General features: G+C 52.9%; 1 protein-coding gene across 1 annotated transcript in view; it reads left to right on the top strand.

Annotated features, from left to right (window-relative positions):
• Positions 1-25,416, top strand: part of CRACR2A (calcium release activated channel regulator 2A) — a 120,033-nt gene that overhangs the window by 62,250 nt on the left and 32,367 nt on the right. The window contains exons 7-10 of the mRNA XM_033867174.2: positions 12,298-12,388; positions 15,934-16,029; positions 17,382-17,569; positions 23,294-23,365. Coding sequence (XP_033723065.1) covers positions 12,298-12,388; positions 15,934-16,029; positions 17,382-17,569; positions 23,294-23,365 — 447 coding nt within the window. The remainder of the gene's footprint in view (positions 1-12,297; positions 12,389-15,933; positions 16,030-17,381; positions 17,570-23,293; positions 23,366-25,416) is intronic.

Raw genomic sequence — 25,416 nt, forward strand, 5'->3', positions numbered from 1 at the left:
CGAAACTAGCTCAGCCAGGAGTTCCAGTCTTCTGTGCCCATCCTCCGTTCATATGCCTGCCAGCTACCCCTGCCCCAGGTCAGCTGATGGAGTCCACTCCGGCCGGGGGACTCGGGTGGGCTCGGGGCTCACTGAGCTCTCTGGCAGTCCTTTTCCCAGAGACCTGTAGCGAGCAGAGCACTGCAACAGGAGACAGGAGCAACCTGAGGTCCTGCCCAGGCACCGCCACTGACCAGCTGTGTGACCTCAGGCAATGTGCTTTACCTCTCTGTGCATCTGTTTCCTTACCGGCAACATTCGAGAACGGGATTGGTGTTGTTCAAACTTTCTGATTGTGACTGGCCAGAAGACACGCGCTTGACTTTGCAGCTCCCACACATTTGTGTGTGTGAATAACTGAGACAAAAGTTTCATGAAACGTGTTCACCCTCGTGACATGTGATGGGCTCTGAGGTTTTCTCTCAGAGTCTCTTGTGTTCTCTTCTCTTCTGTTAAAGAAAGAAAAAGGTTGTTCACATCTTGTTTCCAGGTTCCTCCTGGACCAGGGGATCCCTGAAGGTCCTTGCAGCGTAGAAGTCAAAGAAAAAACTGAAACCCCAATGGGATGCAGAATAGTTAGATGGGAGGTTTACAAATGGCTCAGCACGAGGCTGAGTGATTCTGGGACATCTAGGAGGCGAGTTTGGGGGTTTGGGCTTGTTTGCAGGAGGGGCCCACTCTGGCTGGTGAAGGGAGAGAAGGGAAGGTCTGGGGCATCGTTTGACTCGGGCAGCAGTCTGGGGAGCCCTGACTGTCAACGCATCTCCCGGGCTCCGCCATTAGCCGGCTGTTCAGTCCAGGGGCTAACATGTCACTCCATCTGGGAAATGAGCGCTCATCCCAGAGAGGGCGACGAGACTTGACTGCTGTGCACAGCCGAGGGCTGGGCACCGGGCTACCGTCGCGTGTGACTAGTAGCTGCCATGTAACGGGCACTTACTCTGTGCCAGGCTGAGCTGAGCCAACGGAACACAGAGTCCCCGTCTTTGAGGAGTTTACGATCACACCAGTGAGGCAGAGCCGTAAAAATTCTGCCGCACAGCCGACCAGGAAATCCCCGTGCTGTTGAAACACCTGACAGCGTGGCCATTGGCAGCAGTGGCCTCAGCTGCCTCCCCCTTTTCCTAACCACACACCTCGTTTCTCTGTCTCACGGGGCCCAGAGACTTGCGACCGACCTGGGGGGAGTCCTGGTCCCAGGTCCCCAGCCTAGCCGTGTCCCTCAGGGTTACAGTTTCACTGCAGTGAGTGAGAAAGGCCCCCCTGCGGCATCCTCCAGGGTCACCTCCAGCCTCTAGGAGGGAGGATGCAGCGGGGGCAGTGCTTGGGCTTGACATCTTGAAGCTGATGTCCAGAGGCGCAGGCTCTAGGGCAGTGTCAGAAGCAACTCCAGGCCTTTCCTCCCGGCCGTGTATTTTATTTTCTGACCCTGCATGTCGGGAGCAGAGGAAAGAGGCAAGCCTGGGGGCCTTCAACCTCCCACCCTCTTGCCTTTGGGACAGAAGTTGAGAAAACCTCAGATCTGAGTTAGACTCTGGGTTCCGTGTTTGACACTGGCGCGTGTCCACCGAGAAGCAGCCACGGCCCGGCGGGGTGAGGTGGGGGCCAGGTGGAACGCAGGGCCCTGGGCTGGTGCCCAGCTCGTCTGCGGCACCTCCAGAGTGACTGCATTCCCTCCACTTCCCTCGGAGGAGGAGAGGGTCAGATTGCAGCCGAGCCGCTTTTCTCTGTGTGCACCACGCGGAGGCTTGGCAAACCTTACATTTTACCGTGGGAGACGTGGTTTGACGTGAGGAGGAGCTTCTGGCCGTCAGAGCTACGAATTCCTTTGCCACTGAAAGCACCGTGCCCAATTATGTTGATCTGGAAAAAAAAACTTGAGCTCTCCAGAAGTAGAACGATGCTGCCTGGAGGCAGCAGGAACTTCAGACCTTTCACCAGTAGGGGATGCTGGGGCCCTGCTCCAGGAGGGCCTCGTTGCCTTGGTCTGGGGTGAGGGCTCCGAGTCTGCGCGTATAAAATATCCTGGGGGATTCTGACTTTGGACCCGAGTTGGAATCTGCCAGAGGAGTTGCCCTGGTTGAGTTCCTTACCAAGATCTAACGTGGAGGATGGGGGTAAGAATGGATTAGGCTGTGTCTGGGGAGTGCTTTGAGCTCTTTGAAGAAAAGTGCTTTCGAGATTAAAGGCAGCCGTCTCTCAGTCTTCTGCAGCTCAGTAGCCTGTTCTGCATCCTCGGTGGACCCCCCTTGGCCTTGACAAGTTTTGCGAAGCTCCCCACACCCTCACGGGCATCAGTCCCTCCTCTGCACAGTCTGTCCTCGTCCAAATGATTCAGGCCTCGGGCAGTTTCTCGGGAGCATGGGGGGTGGGGCTCTGGGAGGGCTTCGCCTGCAGCTCCCACCCGGCCACTATCCTGCTGCTTTCTGTCTAGACCAATTTTCCTCGGCTCTGCAAGGGTGTCCAGACCAGGAGGGAATGTGTCTCACAACCTGACAGGCAGCCCAGCCGTGATCCCGGCACCTGACACAGCCTGGGAACTGGTGTTCTGTGATGTGTGTGTGTGCGGGCGGGGAGGTCATCATTTCCTTGGCCTTGCTTCCAGGTAGGGCAGCAATTAAAGCATCGTACACATGGCAGGTGGCCCTTATGTACCACTTGCGAGCCTTAGCTGTGTGGTTCTTGAATGTTAGCTTGTTTCGGAATGACCAGGGACTCTTGATTAGAGAGTAAATTCCCAGGTCCCTCCTCCAGGGGGTCTAAATCAGTGTGTTTTGGGGGCAGGGGACCCAGCAATGTGCATCTTAGCACACGTTCCCCTGGGGTTCTGATGCAGGCAGACCCCAGACCCCGCTGAGAAATGCTGCTCTGGCCTGTTTCTCCAGAAGGTACCAGCCTGCAAAAGGCGCGTCCAGGAGCCCTTCCAGTCTATAATTCCACTCCTGTTCTCAGCGTGGAGGGACGTTCTCGGGGAGGGCTCCAGGCCATAAGGCCACAGCTTAGTCACGCACGTGTCCTTTTATTGGTGTATTATTATCGGAGGCAGAAGCACATTGTTAACTTGGCCCCGAGAGCGGATGGAAAGGGGAGGTCGATTCGTGCGCTGTGTGCGCCGCGGGCGTGATCTGTAAACCTGACTGATGAGAAATGGTTTGCTTTATCAGATGGACTAGAGCTGCAAAGCTGGTTTATACAAGGCAGCAGAATCTAATTAGGGAGAAACCATCCATCTTGAAGATCCAATTGGCGATTTTACAGCCTTTGCAGAATTTTCTACAAACTCTTATGTTTGCCTTTCATTCACCCCTACCCTAATCGTGTGGGGCAGTGTGCATGTGAGACAGAGAGGGACAGACAGAGACAGAGACAGAGAGGCATTAGAGAGACTGAGAGAGACTGATTTCACTGAGAGAGACTCATTTCAGGGGAACAAGGGAACCCTAAGTGGGTTTTTCTAGTAAGAGCCTCCCTTTGCAGCCGGAGACCGCAGTTGCGTGGGGAAGGCGGCAGGGGGCAGTGGTGAGTCTGAGGCCCTCACGACTGTTCTCATCCCCACGGCAAAGCTGGCGGAGGCTGAACTTGCTTCCATTTTCTTCTCCGGCAAATAGCAGACTCGCTGAGATGTTTCTGGCCCAGGGTCTTCACTCCGTGATCAGAACGTGAGGGGCGGGGGCGGGGGGGTGGGTGGAGACCCGGGAAAGGGGGCAACCTCCAGACATTCGGTCCCATTCCTCACCCCAGGGCGTGCTCACTCCACAATTGACAGACCCCAGATGGCATTTAGATGCTGACAATCCTATGCAGAGGTTTGGAGTTGTCAGGTTTTTTTTTTTCTTTTCTCGTCTTTCCTTCTTTTTCTTTTTTTAAAATTTTTATTGGAGTATAGCTGATTTACAATGTTGTGTTAGTTTCAGGTGTACAGCAAAGTGAATCAGTTGTACATAGACATAGATCCCCTCTTTTTTAGATCCTTTTCCCATATAGGTCATTACACAGTACTGAGTAGAGCTCCCTGTGCTATCCAGTAGGTCCTTATTCGTTATCCATTTTATAGATCGTAGTGTGTATATGTCAATCCCAATCTCCCAATTCATCCCCCACCCCTTTCTCCCCTGGAAACCAGATGTTTTCTACATCTGTGACTCTATTTCTGTTCCGTAAATAAGTTCTTTTGTATCTTTTTTTTTTTAGATTCCACAAATAATATCGTATGATATTTGTCTTAAAACTGAGGATGGTGGGAAGGCAGTGCGGTGCTGTAGATGCACATGGGGTGGGAGTCGAGGCCTGGATCCTTCCCCCACTCTGGCCCAGGGAACCAGGTGACCACACACAGGCCGCTTGCACTGCCCCGATCCTCACTTCCTTCACATGGGATACAGGACACTTGTCTGTGATGGGAGGGGAACTCTTCCTCTCTCGGCATCTGCCTTTCCCCAGGCTTTGCAAACCAGAGTCCCGTGGATCAGACCACTGTCGGTCCACACGGAACCACATGAGATCGGAGCGACTGCTCTCCAAGGCCAGTGGCCGTTTCTGAAGCTCTGCTTTGAGTTCAAGCTTCTGAAATTTATCTGAACTGTAGAAGAATGCCATTTGTTCTGTCCAAGGTTAAGACTATCCTTTCATTTAGGGAAGGAAGATGCTACTTTTCTTCCTTGAATGATTTCAGCACACGCCGCCTAGAGCCTAGAGGCGGCACCAGATGACTTTCTGAGACCCTTTTGTTCCTAAGTGAAGGCAAAGCAGAGAGGGAACAGCAAAAAAATATGTTGACCAAGTAATATTCTCTAGCAGAAAGGCTCGGCCTGTGTGCCATTAGCTGGAAGCCCGGTGGAGCTGCGTATTAATGCTCTGCTCTAGCCTGGCACCTTGCCTCTCTGTGTGCAGTGCGCTTTGTGAAGCTTAATTAATTCCCACAGCACCTGTGGGAGGCTGGCAGGGAAAGTTCTTGCGCGCTGCAAATTCTCTCTGAAGGCCTCTTTGAACCTAAGCCTTGTATTGACATGAGCGTCACTATTCCCAGCCCATTTTGCTTCCCACGTGTCCCATCCTTAGATCTCCAGTACCCCTGATACCATGCACATGCACACTACACACCCACACACATACGTCATCCTTCTGAGAGGGGGCATCCACCACAGTCAGACGTCCTGGGTGGCATTGCATCCTCGAGGTCAGACCTGGGCCTCTCACCCTGGCTTCCAGTAGGTTCCATCCTTTTCAAATCCATCACTACCCTTGCAGCATCCTCAGTATATAATTGTTCTCCTTCCCCCCACTGTTGAAAATCTCCCTTTTCTGGACTCAGCCTTTCTTAACTTTTCCCCTGATAGCTCTACACCTGCCCCACTGCCGGAGCAGGTAGCTTCCTCCACTTAACTCACCAAGGCTGTGTGGTCACAGAATTGTGTCGGCTGGAGCTCAGGAAGGCACCATGGGGTGGGGTTGGCACCGTGGGGCGGTGTGTGGCCTCTTCTGCCTGTTCCTTTCCTCCACGCCACTTACGCACAGACTTGGAGTTCATAAATGCTGAATTCCTGGTGGGCAGAGACCATTCGGTAAGTCTAAATTATGTTGCCCAGAATGTTGTTTTATGAAGTAGTCAATCAGTACTTGTTAATGCTGGTGGTGACGTCATGGGCCTGCTAGACACTTCCACATGCATGATCTTACTAAGTCCACATGATTTCTTTCTTTTCAAAATATTTTTATTGGAGTCTAGTTGATTTACAATATTGTGTTAGTTTCAGGTGTACAGCAAAGCGAATCAGTTATACACATACATAGATCCACTCTTTTCTTAGATTCTTTCCCCATATAGGCCATTACAGAGTATTGAGTAGAGCTCCCTGTGCTATGCAGTAGGTCCTTATTAGTCACCTATTTTATATATGTGGTGTGTATATGTCAATCCCAATCTCCCAATTTATCCCTCCCCCCCTTAGCCCCTGGTAACCATAAGTTTGTTGTCTCCATCTGTAACTCTGTTTCTGTTTTGTAGATAAGTTCATGGGTACCCATTTTTTACACATGACTTCTTTCTAATACAGGTATTACCATCTGGTTGCTCATTGAGGTAATGTGACTCGTCCAAGGCCAGAAAGCTTATAAATGTCAAAAGCAGGATTTGAACCGAGAACTTCTCACTCTGGCCCTAATGAACTCTGAGCCCACTGTAGGTGTCAGCAGGGGGTTAAGACCTACACGACCCTGGACTACACAAGAGAGGCTCCGCAGCTGTCATAGTGAGACAGAAGGGAGAGGATAAATAATTAGTGCTCGTGACTCTTACTCACTCTCCCTGGCTCCTTCACACATATGTCGCCCGCCCCCCTGAGAACTCTCATCTCTCTCCCTCCCTTCTCGTATCTATCTCTTCTCTGTCTCCTCCTCCCTGTGTTGTTCAAAATAACTAGGCATAGATATCATAGAATGAAATCATTAGACACTGCCCTGGGGGAAGGGAGTGTTTTCAGAGTGGTTAATAGAAGACAGGTGTTACATGTTATGCTCACATGTAATTAATTGATAGCTCAGAGAGCTCTGTTACACACTGTTCTTCTTGTGTTCAACATGTTTACCAATGGCATGAATTAAGGGAGATATGGAAGAATATTTTGTAGTAATAAAAAAAAATGGTCCATCCATAGAGAAGATACAACAAATATAAACCTGTATGTGCCAAACAACATAGCAAAACACGAAAAGCAGAAACTTAGAAAAACAAAGAAAATTTGATAAAAACAAGACTTTAAAAGCGTTTTAAAAGTTTAAAAGACTTCAACAAACTTATCTCAAATTTGACATATCAGTCAAGCAAAAAGCACATCAGAGCTTCCCTGGTGGCGCAGTGGTTGAGAGTCCGCCTGCCGATGCAGGGGACACGGGTTCGTGCCCCGGTCCGGGAAGATCCCACATGCCGCGGAGCGGCTGGGCCCGTGAGCCATGGCCGCTGAGCCTGCGCGTCCGGAGCCTGTGCTCCGCAACGGGAGAGGCCACAACAGTGAGAGGCCTGTGTACCGCAAAACAAACAAACAAACAAAAAAAGCACATCAAATATACAAAGTGTTTGAAACCATCAACCAGCAAGCTTGATTTAAGAGATGAATGGGGAGTTGTGTGCCTTGCAGTAGAATACACATTCTTGTTATAGAACTTATGTAAAAATTGACAATATGGGGATACAAAGGAAAGGCTAATAGATTCCAAAAAGTAATCCCTTACCAGTAAAGTTTCTTACTATAATACAATAAAACTAGAAACCAACAGTTTATATATTTTTTAAAATGCTCTTCCTTTTTTTCTTTTTAAAAATATATTTATGTATTTTATTTATTTGGCTTCACTGGATCTTCGTCATGGCACACGGGAGCTTTAGTTGTGGCATGTGGACTCCTTAGTTGCAGCATGGGGGCTCTTTAGTTGCAGCATGCGGGATCTAGTTCCCTGACAAGGGATCAAACCCAGGCCCCCTGCACTGGGAGCTTGGAGTCTTAACCACTGGACCACCAGAGTAGTCCCTAAAATGCTCTTCTAAGTAAATCTCAGACAAATTAAATAATCAAAACCAACATTATAGGTTATTTAGATTACATTATGATTGAAAACTTAAAGTATCAACAGAATTTGGAAGGTCATTGAATACACTGGGCCACCAGTTGCGATCCATTAAGATAGTGACAGTTGAGAAAGATGGACTGAATCTAACAGGCATAAAATCTAACAATTACATTTGAGATCTTGCCCAAATCCAAAACACCAATGGCCAAAGCACAAGGTGGGAGAGAGATGATTCAGTCACACCACCTTTTTCTTTGTTTTTTAAATTAATTAATTTATTTATTTTGGGCTGCTTCGGGTCTCGTTGCTGTGCACAGGCTTTCTCTAGTTGTAACAAGTGGGCTTCTCGTTGTGGTGGCTTGTCTTTGCTGTGGAGCACAAGCTCTAGGTGATGGGCTTCAGTAGTTGTGGCACACGGGCTCAGTAGTTGTGGCTCATGGGCTTGGTTGCTCCGTGGCATATGGGATCTTCCGGGACCAGGGCTTGAACCCATGTCCCCTGCATTAGCAGGCGGATTCTTAACCGCTGTGCTACCAGGGAAGTCCCTCAGTCGCACCATCTTTAAAACAAAAACCATCACTCTGCCATCAAGTTTCGAGGTTTTAGTCGGCAAATGGGTTCAGCGTTCATCAGCTATGTGATGTGACTGCCCAGAAAAGTGAATGTGCTCTTAGGCTGCACGAATAGGTAGGCAGCAGCTAGAGCGAGAGAGATCTAATCTGCACCGACCAGCCCTCATACACTGGGCGTTCAGCTTGCGACTCTATGGCTTGAGAAAGCTCAGTTAGAGCCCGTTCAGAGAAGAGTAAAGGGGATGGTGAAGGGACTTCCAAAAGAAAACTTCCATGTGAGACATGGCTGGAGGAAGTGGAGAGGCATGACCGCAACCCAAGGCTACTCCTTGACGTCTTAATGCTGTTTTAAAATATATGAAGGGTTATTACACAGAGGCAGGATAAGGTCATAGAAAGACACATGTCTATGAGCCAGAATAGTCCATAGATGAAAGAGCTGCTTAGAGATCCAGCATTCCCTCTCCCTGGAGGTGTTCTAACCCAGGCTGGGTAAATACTTGGTGGAGATACTGTGGTGAGGATTTTAACACTGGAAAAATAGGTGGTTGGATCAGACAAGCCTTCCAACCCTGAAATTCTTCAATTCCCCTGGAATCTGGTATTTCCTGCCATGTGGTCCACCCATGGACTTCTGAGTCTGGTATCCAAAGTCTTAAATTTATTTCTTGCAGATTTTCAGCATTAACATTTTGAGCACAGGCCCTGTGGGTGACATCAATGTTTGAGTGTTCGTAACCTAGTGAAGACAGCATAAACCGAAAAGAAAGAGTAGTTCAGGACTTTGACATGTTCAAATAAAGACTTACGGTGTCCTCCGAGGCCAGAGAAGGGCGTCAGTGCGTTGGAACGGACTCATGAGAAGACTTCAAAGTCTGTGTTTGTGTGCGTCAGGCAATCTGAGTGGTTTTAGAAATAGTGGCAACAAAGGGGTGTACAATAAGCAAACATAATCCGTTGCCTCTTTCCTCTGATGGCAGAACGTGGTGAGCCCGGCTGGAGCACCGTAAGCCATACGCCCAGATCGTTTTTTTTTTTTTTTTTTTGCGGTACGCGGGCCTCTCACTGTTGTGGCCTCTCCCGTTGCGGAGCACAGGCTCCGGATGCGCAGGCTCAGCGGCCATGGCTCACGGGCCCAGCCGCTCCGCGGCATGTGGGACCTTCCCGGATCGGGGCACGAACCCGTGTCCCCTGCATCGGCGGGCGGACTCTCAACCACTGCGCCACCAGGGAAGCCCTGCCCAGGTGTTTTGAGAGTGTCTCTAGACATTGTTTCTCCCAGAAAAATAATTTCTCTGCAGCCCCTGCTCACACACAGCCTGCATCTTGAATGGATCTCGCTCCGACGGGAGGTTTGATTGACTAAGCTTCCTGTTCTCCATCTTGCTGATTGCTTCTGACCCTTTCCAAACCTAGCAACCCTTTTATTCTTGAAACAAAGACCCTCCTCCCCTTGGGGAGTGTTAGCCCTTGCCCCCCGCAGCCCATGATAATAATTACGATAATAAATAATCCCTTACATCCATTTAGGACTTTGCAGTTCAAATACCTTGCACACCTGCTCTCTCGTTTGGTCATCGAGATGATGCTGGGAGGAACCGGGGGTACAGGTGCTACTTTGGGATCGGAGGAGGTCTTCTGCCCTCTGAGCTGGTTTGGTGATGGGAGTGGTGTGCACAGCGCCTTAATGATCTCATCGCCGGGGCTCGGGTGTCCGGCCCTGGGTCAGGGCTCATCCTCTGAAGACATTCAGGCCTCGGCAGCCTCCCGGGATGCTGGCCGGTTTTGTTCAAGAGCGTCTGCAAAGAAGGAGCTCCATGTCTGATCCAGTGTGGGCACAGGATCGCGGATGCCCACCGGCATCCCAGGACTTCTCTGTGGTGGGCGCATCCTTCGTGTTGAGGGCTGGGAGCAGATGCCATTCAGAGGCTACATCTCTCTTCCCCCCATTTGTTTGTTTGTAGCAATTTGCAAAATTACTTCACGACTAACAGACTGACATGTGAGCATGAGAAGCATAGAGTTTATTAATTTAATCCAATAAAACTTCAAGTTAATATAACACATTTAATGATAGTGTGGAATTAATGCTCTGCATGGTTATTAGGCCTAAACGGGACACAGCTTATGTGCCTGACTGTAACTAGTATTGTTTTAGCAGCGTCAAATCCATTTTTAAGTTTTTCTCATATCACTTTATTAGTTCCCTGGTGCTTATATAGCTGGAATCACTGTCTCTAAAGTTTTCCTGGATACCGTTTACCTCGTAGCATTGGAATTTCTTCCAGCACAGGAAGATCACTCCAGGCACCAGGGGAAGACCATCTCTGTTTCTGAAATTTCCTTTCCACTGTATCATTTCTGTCCCTGAGGTGTCCCTATGCAACAGCAGGAACCTCGGCTCCTTATTTCCTGCCAAGGTTTTCTTGTAATTGTCATGGGCTAGCTAAGAACCAAAGTAACAATCCAAACATTTGTCATTTACGAAGAAGAGAGTTCTCACTCTTCACCAGAAAGACGTTTGTTACTCCTGGGCTGGGAAGCCCAGTGGTGAACACAGAGCCTTGGCTTGGAGGAGTCTTGGAGAGCTGTGTCCTCTTGCGGAGCACACCCTGGGCCAGTGCCACACTCACTCAGAGTCGGGTTTGTGGTCTTGGGGATACAACCAAGAAAGGGAACTCAGACAGGTGAGTGACCTTGACCGTGCAGACCCACACCGCTTCCCTCGTCTGGGTCAGTTGTGTGGTTTCTGTGGAACTGGAAGGATGCCAGTCAAAATGGCGGCCTGTGCATGTGGTGCACAGGTAGCGAGTGAGGGAGGGGCGGCCTATGGGCTGTGGTGCAGCCTCGGGCGGGGGGGGGAGGCCTGGCGCTGGACTGGAGTCCCGGGGGACTTGGGCTTACAGGGAGGTGGGACTTTGAATGACGGAAGGCTCAGGGGAATGAATGCTTTCCTATCCTTGATGTTTTCTTCCGAAATCTCTCTGGTACCTCTCAGAACCGAGAACCAGGGCTGTTTGTTCAATTTTAAAAGCCTCCTTTGTTGAATAAAGAACAAGGGCGCGCCAGCATTTGAGTTTAGAATGCCAGGTGCCAGAATTGGCAGTAGGTGTGTATATTGCAGGTTCAAACCAGCCCTGGAGAGCTATGACGTAAGCCTGCCGGCTGGAGCCTAGAGTTTCCTTAACAGGACAGAGGGCAGGGAGCGAGGGGCAGAGAGGGCCTTCCATGCCCGGTCAGAGAAGAGGTGTAGAGGTGCAACCCCCTGGGAATGTCACATGTGATCGTCTCCAGTCTTGGTTCGAATGCTAATACCTGGTCCTTCCCGTTTGAACTTGGGGGAGTACTTGAAGCAGGATCTATCACTGGGAGAGAAAGAGGAGCCGTCCCGGGGTGACCCACAAACCTTGTCCCCAGAGCCGCATCTGTCCTCATCTCCATGTAGGAGCAAAGAGGCCAGCTACGTACTTCCTATCCTGCGGGGTTCGTCGGAGTAGGAGGGGACGCTGAGAACCCAGCGTGTCACTGTTGCCATCAGCACTTACCCAGCCTCACCCTTCCCATGGCCCGGTGCCGAGATGGGTGAGCCCTTGGACAGGTGTGGCCCCCTTCCTTTCTAGGGGTGTCGTGATGGTGGTGGTGGTCGCCACCATGGAACCTTTTGAGATCCTATGAGAAATGAGGGTCACGCAAAGTTCAGCACATAGTTTCCAGGAGAGTACAGTTCAGGTGGTACTGATGGAACCAGGTAGAGAGAAAGTGCCCAAAGTGGGAAACAGATACACCAAGAAACCAAGCAGAAAAGAAGCCCACACCGCACACCTTTATGCTGTCAACAAGCGTATAGGGGTCAGTGGGCAATAGGACAGTGAGTGTCACAGAGGCTGCGTGGATGGGTGCTGAGATAAAGCAGAGGACAGGAAGGTGGAGCCGGGGATGCCTGGGAGGGACAGCTGGGAGACAGGAGGATGAGAGGGTCCTGCTGGGCCCCAGTGGTCAGCTGATCCTGGGGAGCTGACCCTGCAGCCTTGGCTGACCCGGCCGCCATGGTCGCCCACGCCACCCAGAGCTCCACTGGGGGATAAAGGCGTCTTATCACGCTCTCTTTTTGTCACCTGTGCAGGAAAAGTGCTGCCTATGATGAAGAGATCCAGCACCTCTACGAGGAGATGGAACGGCAAATCAAAAGCGAGGAAGAGCAGTTTCTCCTGAAGGCAAGAGTCCGTTCCCGGGGCTTGGCTCTGCGGGCCAGGCTGCAGTACCACCTGCTCTGAGCATGCCCTCTCCCCAGCCCCGGATCTCAGATTGCAGTGCCCCATGGCACTATTGATTTCCTGTTTCCCTGCTTTGTTTATTTTTTTCAAGGCCGTTGTCACCTTCAAATATGGCATATGATTTCCCGGTTTATTTTTATTGATTGTGGTCTGTCTCGTCCTACTAAGATGTAAGCCCCAAAGAGCAGGGATCTTTACCTTTACGTGCTAATGTACCCTCAGCACTTCCACCGTGCTTGGAGCACAGCAGGCAGGCGTTCAACAAGGAGTTGTTGAATCAGTGAATGAATGAACAAGGAATCAGTGCAGAGAAGGATGCAGGGGCTTTACCAGCTGAAGCAGCCTGAAGCCTGGCTCGACGCTGGCTGCCCCCGAGACCTCCACGGCAAGCCTGCATGAACGCGGCAGCCCGTGCCACTCCACGCCCAGCAGCTCCCCTAAGGGGACCCTTGTTAGAGCCGATGCTTCCCATCCTTTCCCCTTGGAAGCCTAGAAATTTTAATTCCCAAGACAACTCAAGTGCCACTCTTCTCGAATTCCACGGGGGAAAATGTAAAACTCACATTCCTGCTCTCAGTCAGGCACTCAGCCTTCCACCAAGCCCCGCCGTTTGTCTTGGGCGCTCAGAACTGGTGAAATCCCTTCCTGTTCCAGGCTAAGCAGGATCCTTTCGGGGAACATATTCGTCAGACGGAGCTACAGGAAACTCCCTCTCATCCATTTTCGGATTATCCACTTGTTGGGTTCTCAGCGGAAAAGTCTTGGATTTGAAAGGTGGCCTCCTGTCTTAGTTCGGGCCATTACAAAAATATCATAACCTGGGTGACTTATAAGCAACATTCATTCATCTCTCACGGCTTTGGAGGCCGGAAGTCCAAGATCAGGGTGCCAGCGTGGTCGGGTTCAGGTAACAGCCCTGTCCCGGGTTGTAGGCTGCCAACTTCTCTGTGTCCTCACGTGGGCAAGCTGGCTCTCTGGGGTATCGGACAAGGGCACTAATCCCACTCTGGTGGGCTCTGCCCTCGTGACCTAATCACCTCCCAAAGAGCCCACCTCCTTGGGGTTAAGTTTCAATGTATGAATTTTGAACAGAGACCCCATCACCGGCTTGCGGAGCCGCTGTCACATCACTTCCCTGCTCCTTAAGGCAGGTGGGTCCAAACCAGCGTTTCACTTCATGCTGCCCATTATCCACACCAGGGCCCCGTTTCTTATCAGAGATGCCCTTCCAGCTGAGAGGGCGTCAGAATGCTTTCCAGAAAAAGCCGGTTGTGTTCTCCACCCAGAGCCCTCTGGAGGCTGGGCAGTATTTCCAGACCTCCCTCTCGCCTTCATTTTTAGAGCGCTAATGCATCCTGGCTGACCCCGCCCTCCCCCGACTTCCAGCCTTAGTGAAGGCGAACAGAACAGGCAGAGAGAACACGCATCTCCTCACCGAGCAGACCCTACGGGGGTGGGGGGGCTTCCGGGAGCCTCAGCCTTACCCGCCCCCCCCCCCGCATCCCCTGCAATGTAGACCCGCTCCCTTTACCCCAGTGGCTTTGTGCACAGAGGGGCCGAGTTCTGGCGGGGGGGCGGCATTCGGCCCCCTCCCCCCCACCATGACTACAAGTCAAAGGTCATAGCTAAGGAAAGATGCTGCTTCCAGAAGCAATAGGTGGGTCAACGCCTGGGGACTGGAACGGAAAGAGGTCGGGGCGGGGGTGGAAATTCCAGGGCAAATCTGCCCCAGTTGGGGGGTCTGACCCCGCTGCCGCACCCCACCCCCCAGCCCGGCTTCTCCCTTCTCAAGGCCTCTGAGGCCCAAACGCCTTTTAGGCTCAGCGCTGCGATGTATGCTGTTCGCGTACGCGTGGGAGCCGTGAACACGTGTTCGGCCGTGCTGTGAAGCCTTGGGGCACGCAGGCGTGGCCTGGCCACCGTGTGAGGCTGGTGGTCCGCAGTTCATGACAACGTGAGAGGCTGCACCCTCTGGCCAGGGCTTGGCGCTCGGCATCCCACTGGCCGTGACCCCCTCAGCACTCTGTGCCCGGCAGGGCCGCTAAGACACTCCGTCTGGTCTTTGTGGGGCTGCCGGCATCAGCTGGGGGTCCTGGAGCTGCTCGCCCCACCCCCAGCCAGTGGGGTGGACAAGATTCCCTGCAGCAAACGTTGGGAGCAGAGGCTGCCTGGTCATACCCTGCCTCCACCGTCAGGTGTGGCCGACACGAGGACGGTCGCGGGCTCCCCCCGAGCCCCGCTGACCTGTCCAAAATGGGCAGAGAGGGCTTCCCTGGTGGCGCAGTGGTTGAGAGTCCGCCTGCCGATGCAGGGGACGCGGGTTCGTGCCCCGGACGTGCCGCGGAGCGGCTGGGCCCGTGAGCCATGGCCGCTGAGCCTGCGCGTCCGGAGCCTGTGCTCCGCAACGGGAGAGGCCACAGCAGTGAGAGGCCCGCGTACCGCAAAAAAAAAAAAAAAAAGTAGGCTGAGGAACGAGGTGGCGTCCCCAGATGAGGGGCTGAGGAAGAGCCCTGGGCTTTGACGGGGGCTGCTGTCCCCTCACCTTGCTGCTTCCAGACAGGGCTGCCCCCAGGGCTGCGTCTCACCACTGTCCTCCTTGGGGAGGTGTCGTTCCGCGGCGCGGAAGGCCCGCGGGGCTCCTGTGGTGAGTTACATGGAGGCTGTGACGCTTTCTCCTCTTCCTACCTGGCCTGCGCCGCGGCCATGCCTCGGACAAGCAGAGAGCATGTTTCCCAAGAAACAGCGACATGGAAGGAAAAAGCAGGGAGGCTGGGCAAGGCAAGGGCTGGACCCCGAGTCTCCCGCTGCCCACTCAGGGCCCTTACACCAGATCAGGCTCTGGTGAGTGTCAGGCATCCTGCCAGCTACACACTTTCCTCTTTGTCCCACGACCAGGCCCCTTCCCGCTTGCATCACTGGGGTCTCCGCATCCCTGAGTGGGGAAGGCCGGTTCTAGGGCAGGAGGGAGGGGCTGTGGAGCTCACGGGAGAGACCCTCCCCGGGACTTGGGAGCCCTCCGTCCCAGCGGGGACACAGCGAGGGCGTAGACCCACCTGAAGGAGGAAGAAGTGGGGCCCCTGTGTTTTCAGAGGGAGGGCAGTTTAAAGGATTGAATGACTGCGCCCAACATGGACAGAATATCCCAGCCGGAAGGACATTCCATCTTCCAGTGGACAGACAGGAGCCTGAGGCCTGAGATTCCAGCTCAGCCCCTGTTCTGTTCCCCGTTCGGTACCCGCCCACTAACCGACGCTGCCTCTCTCGTGAGAGGCGGTCATCCGACATGTCATACGTGGTGGGAGCTGGCGTCGTGCACACTCTCCATCCGCCAGGGCAGGCGGGTGACCAAAGCCCTGGGATGTTGTGGGAAGACCCCAAAGGATGGGCGGGCCCCTCCCTGCTGTTGAGCAGGTTCAAGGTGGGGGGAAAAAAGTCTCCCTCCCGGTGCATCTGGGCCTCACGTGTCCTTCTTCCTGGCTTGGCAGGACACGGAGAGGTTCCAGGCGTGCAGTCAGGAGCTGGAACAGAAGCTGTTCTCCAAGGAGCAGGAACTGGAGCGGCTCATCCAGAAGCAGAAGCGGGTATGTTCGTGTCCATGTCCTCAGAGCACCTGTTCTGCACTCCATCCCCTCCTCTGGCGCTTGCCCGCTTTCCCTGCCGTTCACTTAAGGACTTTTTTTTCTTAAATCTGAGAAGAACCATTTAGTTGTACAAAAGAGAGCATCTGAAATCACAGGTGATCCCAAGATAAAGCCTTTACTCTCCAATGCCTGGTGTTTAACTTGGAAAAAATGCCAAGAATTCTCCCAAGTACCCTCCGCAGGCGTTGTGGTATAATTATGCCCAGGAGCCGCCAGAATGCCAAATCGTTACTTTGTTTCCTGCATCCTGTATGAGAGATAAGGGGGATGCTGCGGTACAGGGGTCACAGACACTGATATCTGGGGGGAGGCTGCAGACTGTGATGTCTTCCTGCCAGGAGGGCCAGGGGTGCCTCCAGCTGTCTTCCTGTGTGCCCGTACAAGGTGCGTCAGCCTCCTTTGGGACAGTTCCCCTCACCCCGCAGGGTGGATGCAGACACCAGATGCGCCCCTGGTGCACCTGAGTCCCCAGAGACAGGCTGGGTGGTGTCCCAGGGTCCACCCACTGTGGCTGGGAGTGCATGGCTCAGGACCCCAGGGAGATGGGTTACCTAGGCAAACCTCGCGCCCGCAGCCTCGTCTCCAAAGCAAGGGGCTCGTAGGAGAGAGAGGCCCGGATGCCGCTTGGCCTCCTGTTTTGTTTTGTCTGGTGCTGGAAGGCATCCAGCCCTGGACAGACACAGAGACATTGGTTCCATTTGAATAGAAAGGGATATTTTTAGCAGCACATTAAAATACACTTGAAGACACCCCCATGCTAAGGCTGGAGACGGTTCCAGTCCTCTGAGTACCCAACCTGTAGATTTCGGTTTCTCTCCTGCAGCAAGACGCTCTCACTGCCAGCTGCCTCCCCCTCCCCCACCCCCACCCCCGCCCTGCACAGTGTACCTGGCTTCTCCTCCTCTCTTTCCTCTTCACTATTATGCATTAAGTTCTTACCAATTAGATTTATCCCTCCAATGAATGATTGCCACTCGACTTAATTACTGCATGCTTGCCTGATTACTCAGGGGCCTCTTGAGAGTCACACACAATTCCTTGTTGTCGCTTCCTTCTTCGCTGACTGGCCACATTCATTAAACTGAATTTATCCTTCCTGCCTCCAGAAGTGTGTGCGTGTGCATTAAGGGGCAGGACAAAGCTGACTGAGGCTTGAGGGCAGTGAGGGGCAGTAGCATGGGTTCCCGCTCACCAGGTGGAGGAAGCAAGGCGCGGCTGGGAAAGGCCAGCCTGATGGGGGGGCGGAGCTCGCTCATCGCTCCCCTCTGCACAACGCCCCCGTTCCTTTCCAGCTGGAAGGCCAGTGCACCGCCCTGCACAACGACAAGCACGAAACCAAGGCTGAGAACACCAAGCTGAAACTCACCAACCAGGAGCTGGCCGGGGAGTTGGAGCGGACATCCTGGGAGCTGCAGGATGCCCAGCAGCAGCTGGAAAGCCTCCAGCAAGAGGCCCGAAAACTCCACCAGGAGAAGGAGATGTGAGTGTCACCCTTGTGCCCTCCAGATCCGTCCCCCGCTGTGAGCGTGTTAGCCCGCCCCCCAGACCCTTCTCCTTGCTCATAACATGGGGATGGGGCTCCTTGGTCCCTGGGACCTCTTCTAACCTTCTAGGATTCTGAGACTGTGAAGCAGACCAGTTCTGTGCCGAGCACTCCCTAGGATTGATGAGAAACGTACAGCCTCATTCTCAGACAATGTATTATGTGATTAGAAAGACGTTATCCAGCCAACAAATAGGGGGCAGTCTGGGGGAAAATCCTGAGGGAGTGGAACGACCAGACAGTGACTGTCATGGTTCGGAGACCTGGGAGAACAGGGTGGGCCAGGAAGACTTCCGAGGTCAGCATGTAGTTCGACAGGGCGTGTGACAGTGCCCTGGACGCTTCACCCCAGCTCTGCCCATTTTTTTCCTTCCTCCTTTTCCTTCCTTTTTCAGCCTTCCTCTGTGTGGGCCCTGTGTGGGCAGCCCCACATCTCTGGGGACTGGTTTGCTGATAAACTAGGTGTCCAGCCATTGGGTTCAGCTTGCTGGATGGAGGTGCCCCTGGGAACAGTCCCAGGCTGGGTCTGCACCTGACCCAGAGAAGTCAGTGAGGAATCGGTCTCAGGAGTGTTAGGCTTTGAGAACAAGGGCTCTCTGAGGCCCCGGAATCTCACTTGCTTATCTGTTCACCCACGTACCAGTGCATTCACTGCCGGGTTCACATCAGCAACATTTGTTGAAAGCTACTCAGTGCTTTCAACACTGTCTTGGGCACTCAGCGTACCTCACTTACGTCGAAAATCTGACATTATCTCATTTGACCTTCTCAGCACCCTGATGTGCCAGGTACCATTGTTATCAACTCTAATTTATGCATGAGGAAACTGAGGTTCAGAGGTGTTAAGTACCTGTCCTGAGACGCTAAGTGCTGGACACACGCTGCTGACTCCCCACAGTGACAAATGAGTCAGCCGGGAAACTGTGCCCAGGACCAGGACTGGCCACCCTTCACTCACTCGTTTGTTCGAGGACTCATGTAGTCATTCTGCAGAACCTGGGTGCCTGGTCCTGGGTGAGGGAAGGTATAAAGTCTGATTTCAAAAACAGGGCAGTCTTACCAATGCTTGACGTTTACCTGTGTTGACTCTCTTTGTTCAAAAGCCCTGGCTGTCTGACGGCTGGCCAATCGTCGGTGCCTCAACCTAAATCAAATTGTTCTGCTGGGGCTGCCCTGGTGGCGCAGTGGTTGGGAGTCCGCCTGCCGATGCAGGGGACGCGGGTTCGTGCCCCGGTCCGGGAAGATCCCACGTGCCGCGGAGCGGCAGGGCCCGTGAGCCATGGCCGCTGGGCCTGCGCGTCCGGAGCCTGTGCTCCGCAACGGGAGGGGCCACAACAGTGAGAGGCCCGCGTACCGCAAAAAAAAAAAAAAAAAAAAAATTGTTCTGCTGTCTGCCTCATGTATGATGTCCTGTACTGTTTGGGAATGATCTAGAGTGAGAGGGAGGGGATGTGTTTGGATTTGGAGTTTTACCCTAGGAAGACATCTCCAGTTGCAAAAGATATGTCTTCCCAAGCAGCTGACTAAAATCAACCCCTCCATTCAAGGCTTGGATGCCCGGCGGAAGGACAGTATATTTCATTGTAAACAAGCAAAATCGGTCCCTCCCCGTTGAGATCAGGTCAACCAGTGCTTAACTTTATATACAGAATTAAGGAGTCAGGCTCTTAAAATTCAATCAAGTCCTGAAGGCGACAAACATCTGAAAGGCACAGGCATGAGAACCGCAAATGGAAATGAGCACCGGAGCCGGCGCAACGAATCACAGCGTGAGGATTAAAATCTTTCTGAAGTCTTATCTTAATTAAGCAAGCCAGACACACAATCTCTGGAGGCTGGGAATTGAAAAAGAGGGAAGGAGGGTTAGGAGCGAGAGATAAATGAGTCCAGAACCTTCGCGACTTTGTTTCAATAAGAAGCTTGCAGCAGCTGTGCAGCTGGGGAACCTGCTGGAGCCCGGGAGAGCGTGTGTCGTCCAGAGCGGCCCGGAGAGAAGGCCAGGGAGAGGCTTAGCTTGTCCTCCATAGAGCAGGATCCCAGACCAGCAGAGCCGACAGGACCTTTGTGCTGGAAGCCACCCCTTCATTTACAAATGGAAAACAAGCTCAGAGAGGGGTAGTGAGCAACCTGCAGACACCCAGCTAGTTAGTGTCAGAAAAGAAGGTCAGAGCCTTGTCCTCCTGATACCCTGTGCTTCCCCGATGATGTCCAGCTGCCGGATGCTGCTGGGAGGGGGGAGAGTGGGCCTCTAGATCAACAGACCCTGTCATGTATCAGCTGGAGTTCTGAATGGGCAAAATGAATTTTCCTGTTCTCTGAAGATGCCCAAGGAAGGAGAACTAGATTTTAAAATCAGATAAAGAAGGAGCAGTCGAGCCGGGGAGACAATATAAAGATGAAGGTCGGCTGGAAGGCAACACCCTATTTTGTTAATTAACTTGTATCTGGGGGAGAGGTGGTTTATGACAAGGCGCAAAATGTGGCAGAAAGAGGTTTGCCCCCCACCCCTGACTCCCAGCCTCCCGTCACCCAGAGGGCACCAGTCCTGGCTCCTTCCAGAGTGTTCTGTACATGTGCGCGCGCACACACACACACACACACGCACACACACACACACCCACGCACACACACAGACCCCCCACACACAAACACACAGACACACACACACAGACACACTCAGAGACACAGACACAGATACACAGACGCAGACACACACACTCACACAGAGACACAGACACAGATACACAGAGACAGACACACACACTCACACAGACACACTCACACAGAGACACACACACTCAGACACACACGCAGACACACACCCACGCACACACACAGACCCCCCACACACACACAGACACACACACACACTCAGAGACACAGACATAGATACACAGACACATAGACACACTCAGAGACACACACACTCAGACACACACGAACACACACAGAGACTGAGACACACACAGGCACAGACACACAGAGACACACACTCACACACACACACACACTCTTTACAAAGCGACAGCACACACAGTTCTACATTCGCCTGCATTTTCCACTGACGGATCCTTTGGAGAACGCTCCATATTTCTTTCTTTCTCATAAAAACCCAGCCAACAGCCCTTCGCTCCAGCAGCCAGAAACCTCTCACCAGTTACCACCGCAAAATGGCAAGTTCTGTGCCCTTCGCTTCACCTGTTAGCCAGACATAAACTTGTGGAACATCTAGGTTAGAAGGACTTTCAAGGTCATTTTCGTCAAATATCCAAGTGTCTTTTTTTTTGCAGAAATACTTTTCTATTTGTTAACACAAAAAATCTATCTGAATGTACATAGGTGTGCATGTTTAGACAGATGTGTGGCTACTAGACAAACAGATGTAGGTTTGCACCGATGCATACCACGTATGTGTGTGTAGTTGTGTGTGTGTGCACGGTGCCAAGGTCCCTGGTGCCTTGTAAGCAGGGCCAGAGGAGGCTTGGACTGAGGTCCTCTTGGTTGTGGAGGAACTGGCCACTCGGTCAGACACTGTGAGGACCCATTAGGTTAGGTCTCCGGTGTGAGTGTCTGTCCTCAGCGGGGAAAGCCCTCTGCTTTTGGCTGCCCCAGGAAGAAGCAGGACCCGGGATGGGGGTGGCGGAGCCCCAAAGCCCGACGCAGGTAACCTGAGCTCCCAGGGCGCCAGGCTGCGACCAGACAGCTGTGCTCACCTGGTGCCCTTCGGAGCAGAGTCCCAGATGGCGTTTAGGGACCCAGATTGGATAATAGGGAAGACATTGTTTTCCCTCCAGTTAACATTAAATATAATTGGTAATAAAATGTTGGGAGTTTGCAGCTCTGCAGGAGCCAGAGAAGTTCTGTTACTGAATAAGCACTGTCTGAGGTGAACTTGGTATTTGAGACAGTCTGTTACTGTCGCGAAGTGACTTTATAATTCTGCTATAAAGGGGGAAACCCCACAGATACCGCTCAAGGAATAAGGCGATTGCGAGTTCTGTGGCCCCAGCAAGCTCGTGGTGACGTGGATGGGCTTTGCCAGGGGACCGTCCTTACGCAGCTCAGCCTGCGCACAGTCAAGGCAGCCCTGACGGCCCGTGGCAGTGACGCATTTACTAGGCTGTGGCTTGGAAATACGGGACCCTTTGCCGTAAGTTTGGGGGAGATTTAAAATCTCTGAACTGTGGTGCAGAGCACAGAGGGAAGGATGGAAGCAGAACTGTGCAGTTAAGCAAGGTTTATTTTCCAACATCACCCCATTCTGCTTTTTTTTTTTTTTTTTTTCGGTACGTGGGCCTCTCACTGCTGTGGCCTCTCCCGTTGCGGACCACAGGCTCCGGACGCTCAGGCTCAGCAGCCATGGCTCACGGGCCCAGCTGCTCCGCGTCACGTGGGATCCTCCCGGACCGGGGCACGAACCCGTGTCCCCTGCATCGGCAGGCGGACTCCCAACCACTGCGCCACCAGGGAAGCCCTGCTTTATTCTTTTCCTTTCTTCTCTGAGTGGTGCTGGCTTCCTCCTAAACGCCCCTCCCCCTCCAGCTCTCTTCCTCCCTCCATCCCTGCCATCTGCCCTTCCCGCCCCTCCGTTAGCCCTCTCTCTTTTTTCTCTTCCCACTGCTGTTTGTTGACTGCACCTCCAAGCCAGCCACCGAGTCGAGGATACAGATGTAAACAAGGCACACACAGCCCCCTGCCTCGCAGCCTGCGTTGCCCTCCAGCCACGCTGTGTACGTCTCAGCTTCTCTCTCCCCTTCCTCAAAACTCCTATGGTGGACACGCTCACACTGTGATGTAAATGACGGATTATGATTGATACATTAAATCTCTGCTGTGTAGCTAGAGATAAGAAATTTTAGTCAAAGAAATGAATGTGCAACAGTGGAAATTCCAGATCTCCGGGAACAGATTGGAGACTGTTGGGGGAAAGTGGGGAAGGAAAGATAGGTCTTCAATAGCTCCTGCATACAAACTAAACCAGCGTGGGGGGGGACGCGGGGAGGGAGAAACACCAGCTCTGCTCTCACCCTCCAAGGCTGGGCTGGAGAAGAGTATTGATTCTGATTCCCTGACCTCTGGTGGGGGCGGGGCAGGACCACTGGGAGCCTGAGAAAACAGTGCAGTTATCATCAAGCTGTATCCTTGGGACAGGGAGTTGGGGGTCTAGATTAGGACCCTGGCTCAGTCCTGGGTTGCCAGGGAGAGTTATCAAACCTACTTGACTATCTGTGTCTATAAAACAGGGATCGGGCTTCCCTGGTGGCGCAGTGGTTGAGAGTCCGCCTGCCAATGCAGGCAACACAGGTTCGTGCCCCGGTCCGGGAAGATCCCACATGCCGCGGAGTGGCTGGGCCCGTGAGCCATGGCCGCTGAGCCTGCGCGTCCGGAGCCTGTGCTCTGCAACGGGAGAGGCCGCGACAGTGAGAGGCCCACGTACCGCAAAAAAAAACCCCAAAAAACAGGGATCATTTCACCTTCCAAATAGAGTGTCTGAGATGACTTGGTGAGACCTGGCTATAAGGCCTGCACGAGGCCGTGCTCTCCAGAGGAAGGGCAGCCCAGGCACCACCTTCCGGGTCCAACTTCATCACTGCCTCGTGCCCTGGTAGCACCCCCTCCCGCCACATGTCACTCATCACTGCCATCTTGCATCCCCTGCAGGGAAGTGTACCGCGTCACGGAGAGTCTGCAGCGGGAGAAGTCAGGGCTCCTGAAACAGCTGGATTTCCTAAGGTGCGTCCGCATCCCAGAGCCTTGGGTGGGAAGGGGCACCCCCAGAGTCTCCCCTGCCTGCTGAGGGAGCACCCACATTTCCCTGGTCCCCAACATACTGTTGGACACCTGAGCACCACCTCTCCATTACGTTTGGTCCATTTACACAGGTGCCCAGCCCCCTCTCCAGTTTGTACCTCTGCAGGCAGGCGCTGCCTCCTCCTGCTTGGTACCTGGCACGGTACTTGCTCAGGTAGGAGGAGAACTGAGTTTATGGAGCATCTAGTCCATGCCAGAGGTAGTATCTCCTTCATCTTCAACAAAACCTGGGAAGTAGGGCAGCTGTTAATACAGGGGTTAGCCATCAAGGAAGCAGATATCAGAGCGATGGAGTAATTTACCGGAGTGACCCGGACGCTCGCGGCCAGAGCCGGAACTGAGTCCCCAGCTGGCTGGCGTGTTCTGTTCATGTTTGTTGAATGAGTAAGTGAGTCACAAACAGAGCAGCAAGAAGGGCGTTCGGAGAGTCCTCAGCCTGTTACACTACCTGTAGATTCAAAGCTCACTGGTTTGGTTTGGATTATCCCCCCCCCCAAAAACAACCAAACGCAAACAGGTGTGGGGAAAATGGAATGTTCAATTTGCCTCTGAGCTTTCTAAGTTACTATACTTGCTGCCTGTCAAACACCTCTTGGGGAATAGTGATGAAATTTGGGTCCTGATTTTTAAAGTGCAGGTGGGTTTGAATTGGGTACCTTTCGAAGGTTTTTAGGTTGTTTTTTTTTTTAATTTGAAAGCAAGGTAAGATCACTGCATCTGGCATCTTTGATGCCACCAAATAGAAAAGTTCTTCAAACTGAATGCATTTCAGATTTGTTTCCCTCAAGATGTGATTCCAAAGGCCAGGGAGATGGAAGTGGTTCTTAGGGGCCAAGTTTTAATCCCTGTGAGAGAAGGTGTGGATTCTCAGGAAGGCTTTAGTGAAGGCAGAGAATAAGATGTACAAGAACGAGTTTGGTTGGGTTTTTTCCCTTTTTTCTATTGTACTTAGAAAAAAATACAGAGGCAGATTCAGTGTGAAGGCGCAGGGGAGGATGACGAGGCAGCACTCTGCCAACACTTGGGGGTCTTTTTCATGGAGACCAGCGTCTGTGCAGAATCCCAGCTTGAACCTTGCTGTGCTGTCACCTGGTCCCCGAGCCAGCCGGGGAGAGCCCGGATGTGGCGGGAGAGCCCATGGCAGACTCTTCCTCCACAGTGAGATCTCCGGGTAGAGACAGAGAGCCGGGGGAAATGGGCATCAGGGAGAGACAGAGAGAGCTGGGAGCAGGTGGGGTGGGAGGACAGCGGGAATTGTTGGGGGGGGGGATCGGGACCATGGCCGGGGTGTGACCCAGCGGCGAGGGGCTGCCGTCCTAAGGGAAATGGGGGCACATGGAAGCAGTTTCAGGGCGCTTGGTAGGAACGTGCACTTTGGAGCTGGATCTGGTTCCAGACTCAGCCCAGCCCCTCATCACCTGTGCAACCTTGAGCAGTGGTCAACAACCTGGACATGCCTGTGTCGCAGGCTTCCTGGGAGAATTGGGTGATGGTGTGCGGCCGTCGCTACAGAGCCGTGCCACGAAGGACAGAGGACACATGTGCAGAGCAGAACATTCCCTTGCCTATCGGAGCCTCTGCATGGAGATGCTCCAGGAGACAAGAGATGCAGGCGCGGCTCCCCAACTTCCCAAGGAGTTGTTTCCATTTACACTCGGCCGCCTCCATCTCCCAGCCTCGCATTCTCAACCCTCCACCAGGCTTTTTCTCCCCCTATTCCACCGAACGTGGACCCAATGACCTCCACGTTGCTTAAAATATGGGCCAGTTCTCAGGGCCCCATCCTGTCCCCAGCACATCACCCTTAGCCCAGCGTTTCTAGGGTTCCTTTTAAAACTTGAGTCAGGTCAGGACACTCCTCGGCCAAAGCCCACCCCCCATGGCTTCATATCTCATTGGGATGAATTCGGAGTTCTGACAGTGGCCCACAGGCAGGGGATGGCAGGTCCCCTCCTCCCCCACCTTTCCTCTGA

The sequence above is a fragment of the Tursiops truncatus genome, chromosome 11 (assembly GCF_011762595.2).
Source record: "Tursiops truncatus isolate mTurTru1 chromosome 11, mTurTru1.mat.Y, whole genome shotgun sequence".
Lineage (NCBI taxonomy): Eukaryota > Metazoa > Chordata > Mammalia > Artiodactyla > Delphinidae > Tursiops > Tursiops truncatus.